Genomic DNA, 11,161 nt, shown 5'->3' on the forward strand with positions numbered 1-11,161 from the left:
GACAGCTCTGGAAATCACCACAATCATCCATTAATCGATTTTTACTTTGAGTACAACTTAATGCTTAGCCAAGGCGGGCTGTTAACAGCATCGTCGCTTGGATCATCTGCTAACTAGGAGTTTAAGCTCCCCTTTTACACGATTAACCAGGCCGTTAACGACACCGGGCTTAAAATAATGTTAATTCAATCTCTAGTGATGACGGTGATGAAAAGTTCTCTTCTGCCACTTTAACTGCTTCAATTCCCGTGGATTCTACAAGATTCAATTCAGTTCACTGCCTGGATCCTCAAGCTTCTCTTCTTGCTTGTTTGCTTGCCTTATGCTCTTCTTTCTTTGCTTGTTTACTTGCCTTATGCTCTTCTTGCTTTGTTTGCTTGCCTTGACAAGCTTCTTCTCGACCTACTTGCTTGCTTCAACCTTGACAAGCTTCTCTTTGCTTGCTTGCCTCGACAAGCCCTTCTCCTCTTGGCTTGCTGTCATAATAATCAATATCTAATTCTCCTAAATGATTTTCTCATGTTAAACTGATCATTTAATATGGGGAAGTGCCAGGGGAGAAAAAGCTAGAATATTGGTTAAGCTAGCAGACCGGCCACAGTAGGGATCCAAAGGAGGGAAAATAGGGATCCAAAGGGGAGGCCATCGGCAAAAGAGCCATGTGCAACAATGGGCTAAAAACACCCTAAGGTTCAGCCCATTAAGACTTCCAAAATGCTAAGGTTCCAAAATTCAAAGGTTGTGTCCAAAGGTCAACCATAGGGGAATTGGATGCTTTGTGTGTGTACAAAAAAGTCTTTGCAATCCCTACTTAGGAGGGGGCGAGCCTTGCATGTAGGGGATGAGAGAGAAAGACACACACACACACACACACACACACACAAGATCCCTTTACACAAAGGGAATGAGGGACACATGTCAGCTCCCTAGGCCAGATGCCCACAAGGTGTACCCAATTCCTATTGGATGGCCTTGGAGGTGGACCAATGAGAATTAGGCTAGAGTAAATCTAGTTTAATTAATTTAAAAAACACATAATAAAATAACCAATGAGAATTAAGTCCTCTAGAAGACTATTGGACAGTCTCCCAAGGGGTCCAATGAGCATTCAACAGCCCAATGGCTTGCCTAATTCCTATTGGCCAGGAGGCAAAGGGGTCCAATGAGAGTTTAGTTGAATTATTAAACTACATAAAGCTCTCACAAAAGGGGAAAGGGGGACACATGTCAGAAGGCTATCACTTATGCTGCTTAATTTTCATTGGGTAGTCCTAGGGAGGTCTAATGGGAGGATAGCAAGAGGGGTCGCCCAAAAGGAGAGAGGGGGATGAATTTTGCAAGGCATTATCACACACACTCTCTCACACAGTCTATGTGAGAAGCAAGAAAAAGACTATCTCTTCCCAAGCTTTAATGGAGAGCTCATCACCTACTCCAAGCTTGTGAGATAGAAGCCTACATCGACACACTCTTGGCATGTGGATGCAAATCCAACCAAGAGCCAAGCTTCAATGCATGCTCATCTCCTCTACCATGCTAATTACTAAGCTAAGCTATGCTAATATGAGTGATTATGTGAGGAGATGTACATTTTTCTCGTAAGATACTCCTTCCTCTCAATCTACTCTCATACCCTGATAGCTCTCACCATCTTTGAAGGTGTGTGAGGTCTTGGGTTTGAGACCGGGGATAATTGATGTTGTGTTTGCTAATTGTTTTGCTTAGTGCATGAAGCTTTCATCTTCATTGCACTAGCTAGTCTTGAAAGAACACAAAGAATTGTATTGTACAATGTCTCTCTTGATGGGAGAAACCATAATACAAAGCCTTTTGGAGGGGGGACCGGCTCCATGCAAATCCGGTCCTCAATTGTTGTCAATAGCTTAATTTCTCTCTCTTTTGAAAGTATTGTTCATGCTATCTAACTAGGAGTTATGCTTTTTGTTGCTCTCTCCCCCCAAGCACTCTTGTAATTCTCATTAGGAATCTATTCTAATGAAATGCCCACTATGTTCATGTTAATTTCCGCTACACACAAGTTTTTAGGCCATTAAATGTTACACTTGCTCAAGATCTCCGTTTTCTTGTAATCCTCTTCTCACCTTGGCTTGCTCAAGCCTCGACCTCGATCTTCCTTTCTCGCCTTGGCTTGCTCAAGCCTCGACAAGCTCGCCGCCTTTCTTCCTCTCACAATGCCCTCCTTGCATGCTTTTCGTACCTCCTTTCATCTCATGCTCGTTAACTCCCCCAACAACTCCTCTCCTCATGCAATAATTGCCTTTTTCTAAAAATAGCACTCTCCTCAATAGCGCCGGCGTCACTGACGTGGCACATGATCGGGTGCTATGACGTGGCAGTTGGCAATTTTGAGCTCCGCAAAAGCTATTGCAACTGGTGCCAAACTGCTGCGCGAGGTGATTCTCCACAATTTTCCCCCTCAATCGCGCGATTGTCTGAGCTCACCTGTGGCTTGCGCGAGCCCTTCTTCCCCTGCACAATTCACTGCCCGCTGCCGCCACGCCTTGGCTCCCCTTTTTTCCCTTAGCTTCACACTTAAACCCCCTTTTTTTAATTTGGGGCCACCCCATGGTTTATGGGCGGCCTTTGTGCGCGGCCATTGCTTTATTTGGCGGCACATTGGGCTTAACTTGAGTGGGCAGCCCTTAAAGGGCACTCCATTTGGCATACATCTCGACTAGGCGGCCTAAGCACTTTGCAACCTCCTCCAGTAGCCATTGACTAACAATCTCATCAGGGATTCTCTCTCCTTGGGGTAAATCCCGCAATCAATGCATTCTAAGAGACCACATTTCGAACACGAAGCTCTTCAAGCACTTTTTGTGCTTTTGTAACGGCATCACAATTAATATACACATCTACCAAGCATTTCCTAGCAAATCATTTTTCTCTAGCAAGCCGCAACAATGTTGGCCTTTCCCTGCAATGATTGCATTCCAAAACCCGGATGAAAGACAAAAACTCCCAGATGGCACTCCGGTCGAGCCAACTAGACTGGCATGGAACTGGCCCCCGATGAATCTTTAACGGCCAATAACTTGGCAACCCGAACTCCGATCACTGATCTGAATAGATCGACATGCTCCGCAAAGAAATCACTTTAGGCCCGTGCATTCACTTCATTTTTGTCCCCTCAGCTGCAGTTGCCCAATCCGGTACCATAACTTTTCTTCGTAGCTCCAATCGACGAGCCGTAAAGACAGACCGATAGAGCACTTCAAGTACTACAATTTTAGATCATATTATCCCATCTGTACTCACTTCAAGCATACTACTTTTTAGCATCATTAAGGCATCAGTTGGCCCTTTTAAGCCACATGTGGCATACATTAATTATTAAACTTGGCCTGTTAACAAGCCCTGATGACTGCTCAATAAATGTGTAGGCTTCAAAGAAGCTCAACTTGCATTTCTCTGCTCTTTTTTAAATCATGAAAGCGGAGCTGCACGACATCCACCCCCTCTGAACCTGCACAGCCTCCGGTCTATGCCAACTGCACTTCAATCTGCATATGTTATAAGTACCTTAAGCTCTTACCATCATCAGGCTCACGTAACTAGTAAATATATGAAAAATAAAAATAACCCTTATACCCTATCATCAATGTTCTAGCTTAATCTTTAGGTAGCTACCCATCAAAATCTTTGAGCCGTATCTGCCGTATCTTCAAAGTATTCAATTATGAAAAACCTGTTTAGTGAACCCCACGAGACTCAAGTGCTCCAGCTAATGTTGCACACGACTTGACCATTAAGCTCGCTTTGGGGAACCCTGTCAAGCTCAAGTATGCCTTACTCTGTCTGCACACGGAATGGCCGTCAAGTCCTTTACCTCAAGTTCTGGTAGCAGAACCAACTCAAAAGATGTGAAGATACTTCATCAATTGTCCAAAGAAGTGAATTGGAAGCCAACCATGCTTATTGACTGCATAACCGAAAACTCTTCTGACTTAGCATAGATCTAGAAAACACAATCTTGTACCACACAACCTGCTACAACAGATAACTAATACTCTTCAAATCAACAACTTGCACTTTAGTAACCCCAGGATCAAACTGGAACCCAATCATTTGTACCACTGTGAGCATTCCTTTAAAAATTTTGCACCATCTCCCAGGATCATAGGGAAAATACAAGAATTTCCAATCGATGGAGCATAAACACAAATTGACCCACAAATCTTCATTCAAACCGCCTGGATCATATGACATATAAGTCAGTTGCCCAGGACCATGCATATATCTGTCACCTCTTGGGTCAAAAGCTAGCTCAAAATCTCGTACATCATAGGGTAATATCAGATCCCATATAGCATCAAGTAACACTAGATACTGCCATATTCCTTGTGCAACTGGCTCAGCCAATCGTCGATCATCAATCACAGGTAAAAGCATCGGTAGTGCACCTTCACTCTCACTAGTATTGGAATCCCAATCATGCATATCTGGATACATCAAGTCTCTGCACAAACTCTCTTCATCAAGCTTGCAAGATGCATTAGAAAACAATTTTCTATCTTGTAGAGGCTCAAAATCAAGTAGAGCATCATCCAACATCTGCATAAGTTCATCATCAGCTCAATCTGAACACTTGGCGAGTGGTGATCATCAACTACAATATTCCACCTTTGGAGACAACCAAAAAGGAAATGTACTTCTTTCTTTGCTTGTGCCATAGAAGAAATAAGTGAAAAATATTGATGTCTACCTTGAGACCCTCATTAAGGAGTTGGAGAAGTTATTGATGTCTACCTTGAGACCATCATTAGTGATCGAGCGGCCAAATGCCTTGCGTAAGGTAATCTATCCAAGCAACCATCATTTTCTACCTCAAATTCATACCAAATACGATGCTCCTACAAATGGGAAGAACCCCCTAATTGCACAATGATAGATTGGGCAAGCATTTGGGAAGAGTACTATAGCAGTGATCGACCCACACCCATCTACTCCACCAAAAGGTATATCAAGGTGCTCCATATTTTAAGGCTTGCATATCGAAGGCGCTTAATTATTCAACAGCTCTTAAATCACATGCATATATTCAAGAATGTTGCTCACACCCTTTGGGACCACATTATGGGGGCAAAAGGGACCCATTGGGGGCGAGGAAGGATTTGAGGAGAGTACGTCAAATTTGCATGCCATTGTACATATGAAACCGAGGAACTTCAACCGCAAGTATATGAAGCTTCGTCTTCATGGGAGCCTAGGGAGAATCTGTGGGGCTCAAGCTTGAGGATGAAGTAGCAATATGAATTTTTTTTGAAGGTCATTGCATTCCAATATATAATACATTGGTAGCAAAACACTTGTACCATTGCCTAGGGAGCCAATTTATTAGCAAGCATAAGCAACTACAAAATAGCCACCTTATTGGTTGAGTCCAAATTTGGTTTTTTACCCATTGTCATGCGCATCAAAGGCTAAAAGTGGAAAATTTTATGTACTTGATTATTTGCCACATCAATACGAGCATGCAGGTAGCCACTAGGTGTAGGTTTATTTTGAAGTAATATAGTGCCCTTCAAGCTTGATTAGTGGGGTGCCTTGGCATAGTGGATCATTGTTAAGTCGGCTCAGTTTAATAGCTTTAAATCTAGGATTCAAATGAACTTTTCACGCAACATATATAGCCAAATAAAAATTGATTTTTTGTACCTTGGTGGATATGTTTAGGTCCTTAGTCTCACTAAGTATGCCCATATATGAGAATTGAGTGCCGTTAGCATGTTCTAATTTTCTAACTAATATAGAATTGGTGTACATAACCATAATAAATGATGCATAACTTGGTGATACCTCAACAAGATGCACAATCATAGTTTGAAATTGATGATTTGAGCTAAATCCTTATGGAATATATCAATAAGAGTTGAGTTTATCGACAATCAAAATCTATTTTTGGACTTGAGCATCACTCAAGATAATGAGATTTGAAGAATCAACATTTTCCTTCCCTTGATCCCCATCTAAAGGGTCAATGTAGTAATCAAGAGATTGCTACATAGAGGAGGCACCATGGGCATATCCAATCCAATTGTTGTATTAATCGTGATCTTAAAAAAGAGCTCACTTGCAGTAATACTGCACACATGGACTGTACATGCTAGAAGCCGTACATGTAGACGTATGCCACTTACAACACTTGTACCATTACCCGGGTAGCCAATTTATTAGCAAGCATAAGAAACTTTAAAGTACCCTCACATGCCTTGTAATTGTTGGCTTGTCTTGACCTTGCATTGGTTGTAGAGTCCAAATTTGGTTTTTTACCCATTGCCATGCACATTAGAGGCTGATAGGACAAGTTTTATGCACTTGCTTATTTGCCGCATCAATAGGAGCATGCAGGGAGCCGGCTATAGGTTTATTTTGAGGTGATAAGGTGCCCTTCAGGCTTGATTAGTGGGGTGCCTTGGCCCATAGTGGAGCATCGTTGGCAGGTTGAAAATGTTCTACATGTAGGTAGACCAATTGACGACGAGGAGCATGGTTGCTTAAGGGGCTACGTCTCTGATGAACAACAACCACAAAACAGTGGCAGTAATCTTCTAGGCCATAAGACATTCCTCCATGGTGGGAAGGATGCACCGATAGTTAAGCCTTGAGCACCATGGCAACATACAACCTCCATGCAAGGTGGGGAGCAACAGAAGGGGCACTTTTCATGATCCAACCTTAGTGAGGAAACCATGTAGTAATCAAGAGAGTATGTCATAGATCAAGGAAGCATGATGGACTAATCTGTTTACTGACCTTGCTCTCTTTAAATAGAGCTGCCAACTTACACTTACAAGCTCAGATCCACAACCAAATTTATAACCTCTTTTTGAGGTACACCTTAAATTAGATACTGTTATTGGGTAGCTAACCTCGTGAGTGTTTAGGCACCCACAAATCCACCTTAACCACTAGGTTACGACCCCCTTGGCAAGAATCTAAATCAATCTCTCTCTCTCTCTCTCTCTCTCTCTCTCTCTCTCTCTCTCTCTGTGTGTGTCTCTATAGTGGGATAAATTGTTCCTATACTTCAAAATTCTTCTTCTTGTGGACACGTTTACTGACGGAGTTAAATGACCAAGGTGGGGACGTGCCATTTCAACCTTCGCGCTGGGTAAAACTAGTAGGCTCCACGTGCCACCAGACGCAGCGCTGCGTGCTTGCTCGCGTTGTATTATAAAAGGAGGGCTTCCCCGGCTTTGCAATCGTCGAATTGGCTAGAGCTCTTCTACACAATATACACTTAATACACTTCAGCGCCGACAAGGGAGCGCCCGCACTAGCGTAGACTTTCATCCGCCGAAAGACACGATCGTCAAGATGTCGCACGCTCTCTCTGAAGAGGCACAGGTAGCTCAGAGACGAAATTTTTTGCAGCTCTAGAAATGCATGTGAGATTATCTCAAATTGGTTTCCATCCTGCGCCACGTGATTGAATGAATGAAGGCTTGGTTGATGTGTGTTTTCGTAGGAACGCATCGTGGAGGGAGGACGCAAGGGCGGGCAGGCCCGGGCGGAGCAGCTGGGCCACGAGGGCTACCAGGAGATGGGGCGCAAGGGCGGTCAGGCACGCGCCCAGCAGATGGGCAGCGAGGGCTACCAGGAAATGGGTCGCAAAGGTGGCCTGGCCACCGACGACATGTCCGGTGGGGAGGCGGCCCAAGCCAAAGGCGTGGACATCGACGAGTCCAAATTCAGGACCAAATAAGTAGATATATAGCTGTGAGCTGCTAAATTAGATGTACAGTTTGAAGTTCCATGTACCCGCTTGCGTAGTGAATAATATTTAGCACTCAATAATTTTGACTAATTTTGATGGTCATGCAGTACAAATGCGACACCCCTGTCTCTCTTTCTCTCTCTCTCAAATTTTTCCTCGACGTTAAAAACTTCTCCTTTCTCTCTAAAATTAAATCTACGACGTTAAAAGCTTCTCTCCCCCGCCCCCCGCCCCAAAAAACTCGTGGAGGTGATATTAACCGCTAGACTATAAAAAACTCGTGGAGTCGATATTGTCGATATTAATGGCTAGACTATTGACACTCATCAAGCCGTTTTACAACAGTTTCTTCAAGTTTGTTCTTATTGGTATTGAAAAATCTTTTAACAATTATTATGGTTTTTCCTGGTCAAACAAAAAACTCGTGGAGTCGATACTCGTGGAGTCGATATTAACGACTAGATTATAAAAAACTCGTGGAGTCGATATTAACGGCTAGACTATTGACACTCATCAATCTGTTGTATTTCCTGGTCAAACAAAAACCTCGTGGAGTCGATATTAACGGCTAGACTATAAAACACTCGTGGAGTCGATATTAATGGCTAGACTATTGACACTCATAAATCTGTTGTATTTCCTAGTCAAACAAAAACCTCGTGGAGTCGATATTAACGGCTAGACTATAAAACACTCGTGGAGTCGATATTAACGGCTAGACTATTGACACTCATCAATCCGTTTTACAACAGTTTCTTCAAGTTTGTTCTTATTGGTATTGAAAAATCTTTTAACAATTATTATATTTATTGTTAATTATTATATTTATATTATATAAGATTATTGTTATGTTCTAATTGTTAGTTCTTATATTTTGTAATTATTGTTATGTTCTAATTGTTAGTTTTTATATTTTGTAAGAGTTTTGTTATATAACCATAAGATTATTGTTATATTCTATTCATTGTACAACCATGTATTTGCACTATGTATACATGATTATATTCTAATTGGTAATTGTTATATTTAGTAAGATTATTTATTTAGCGATAGTTATTTAGCCATATTGTTATACTATGCACACACGATTATTGTACAAAGAATGTACAATGCATACACATGATTATCTTGTAGTGTACTTATGCACAATGCTACCTCTCCGCTGCTCTTTAGGAAGACATACTCATGTCATTGATCGTCCTTTGGGAGTTTCACAAAGGCTTGCAAATAGTATTTTATTTTTCAAAGTGATTTTCGTGTACCTTTCTCACTACTACAAAATTAGAAAGTATATTTTATGTTCGTATTTTATTTTTCAAAGTGATTTTCATGTACCTTTCTCACTACTACAAAATTAGAAAGTATTCGATCAACAAAATGCAATGAATTGAAATTAGTAAATGATTGCATAACAAGGCCTTGTCTAGGCAGCATGGAAAATATGTCATCAAAAATATGTCGTTAGGTATATTTTTCATGTTGCATATACATCAGAAATATTTGTTAATGGGTATACATTTAACACTTGCAAGTTTTCTATGGTCATGCTATCCAAATGGGACCCCTCTCTAGAGACATCTGAAAGTTGCTCTCATTTGCAAGGGTCTTGGAAGTCGGATTTGAAGGGAAAAGTGAAAATATAGATTGATGCAAGTGATGGTAGTACGCATAGCAAAAGAGCAACGTCACATGCAAAACTAGGTAAGAGGGATTGACCCAATATTGTGACTGAAATAGATGATCACTTTAATGATAGATGGGATGCCGATACCAATCATTACAACAAACATATGCATAGAAAAAAGGCTAAGGTGGCAAGAAGGATGACTTAGATGTACACATACATGCCTTTGAACAACAGTATCCAGACTTGAAGCATATTGATGAAGATGAGTGGGGTAAGTACTTCAGTAGTTCATCTATTTGGGAAGATTTTATGATGTTGATTTCTCATATTTGAAAGTTGAAACATGTTGCATTGTGATGCAAACGTATAGAAAAGAAGAGGTTTTCTTAAATAAAAAAGCAGATCGTTGGATGAAGTTTTTGCTAAATTTCAACTTCTTTTTGTGGAGTATTTCTTCATGCTCATGGAGAATGAGCATTGCTGTTGATCTATGGTTCCATCGGTTTATTTTGAGTGACCATTTGTGGAGGTTTCTCTACATGATGGGTATGCAATCATGTCTTTATGAAAGGAATTGGTTTACTTGTAATTTTCTTAATGTGTAAGATGTTGAAGTCATGGAAGAAGTGTAAGTGATTGAAGGATGCACCTAGGAAGTGGTATTACCACTATCCACCAACATGCAAACTTTAGACCTACAACAAGTTGAAAAAGGCATTTCTTCTTGAATACAACAAGAACTATGGGGATGAAGATATACTCTACAAGCTGGACAAGGGGTACTAGCATTGACTAGCAGGCAAAGAAGGAAAAGGGCCATAAGGGAAGAGGAATCTACGTGATAGCGAATCATCGACTGAGGTCTAAATTTATCTCTTCTATAGGAATGATGCCATCATTTGTTTCATCTTCTTTGCTCCATATTTCTTGCACAGTTTATATGGCCTCATTGCCCTTTTCTAGCTTTTAGTATTATTTGTCTTTACATGTATATTCTCCTATTAGGTCCTTGAATTGTCAATGTTTGGCTTGCATAGTCATGTATGGATCCTGCACCTCTAAGCCATGGCCTTCCCAATAGAATAATATACACTCTTTGGATATCTAATACCAGAAAACTTGTTTGAGTTTCTTGGAGCCTACCCTAATATGAAGGTTTTCAACTAAACCGCTAGAATGGACCATATGTTGATCCGCCATTCGAATTTTGAAAAGAGCAAGTTTCATGTCTTGAATTTCTTGACATGCTCCCCCAGCATGTTAATACCAAGATCGCCATCCAGTATTACCCCTTATAGTGGCTACCACTATTTCCTAATCTTATAATCAATCTAGATAACTGACACTTCATCATATTTGATCTCAAAAAAATCCACGCCCAGTGCATCTAATTCCTTCTTTCTTTGTTTTCTGATAAGACTTGCAGCCTATGGCAAAGACCTTCTAATAGTAATACTTTTAATTCTTTCATAGACCTTGACATAGATTTGATCATGTTCATTTCTAGAGCTACTATTTGAACTTGATGACCTCTCTTTTGAACTTATATCGTCGCAATGCCATGCCTTTATTGGCCTCTTGCGTCTTCTATCCGATGGATTCTTTTGTGAGGCATCCGATTGTTGCTTCTGAACATTTATGTCCCTAGATCTAATTTACCAACCTCAGTCAAATCCACCTTGACATGCCGGATATCCTTCTTCAAACACTCCTTTGAGCCCTTTGCTAGTTCTTTAAAATCCTTCCCAGATTTTGGCTTGCCAGATTCATTCTCTAGGAGTTTCTTCTCCATA

The 11,161-nt window shown here is 41.0% G+C and overlaps 1 protein-coding gene across 1 annotated transcript; it reads left to right on the top strand.

Annotated features, from left to right (window-relative positions):
• The first annotated feature begins 7,247 nt into the window (after nt 1–7,247).
• Nucleotides 7,248–7,852, top strand: LOC147434670 (protein EMB-1-like). Its single transcript, XM_086490009.1, has 2 exons — nt 7,248–7,371; nt 7,493–7,852. The coding sequence occupies exons 1-2, from the start codon at nt 7,342–7,344 to the stop codon at nt 7,727–7,729; spliced, it is 267 nt and encodes an 88-aa protein (XP_086346135.1). The 5' UTR covers nt 7,248–7,341; the 3' UTR covers nt 7,730–7,852.
• The last annotated feature ends 3,309 nt before the right edge of the window (nt 7,853–11,161 follow it).

This window comes from Adiantum capillus-veneris, chromosome 19 (assembly GCF_014529385.1).
Source record: "Adiantum capillus-veneris isolate H3 chromosome 19, ASM1452938v2, whole genome shotgun sequence".
NCBI lineage: Eukaryota > Viridiplantae > Streptophyta > Polypodiopsida > Polypodiales > Pteridaceae > Adiantum > Adiantum capillus-veneris.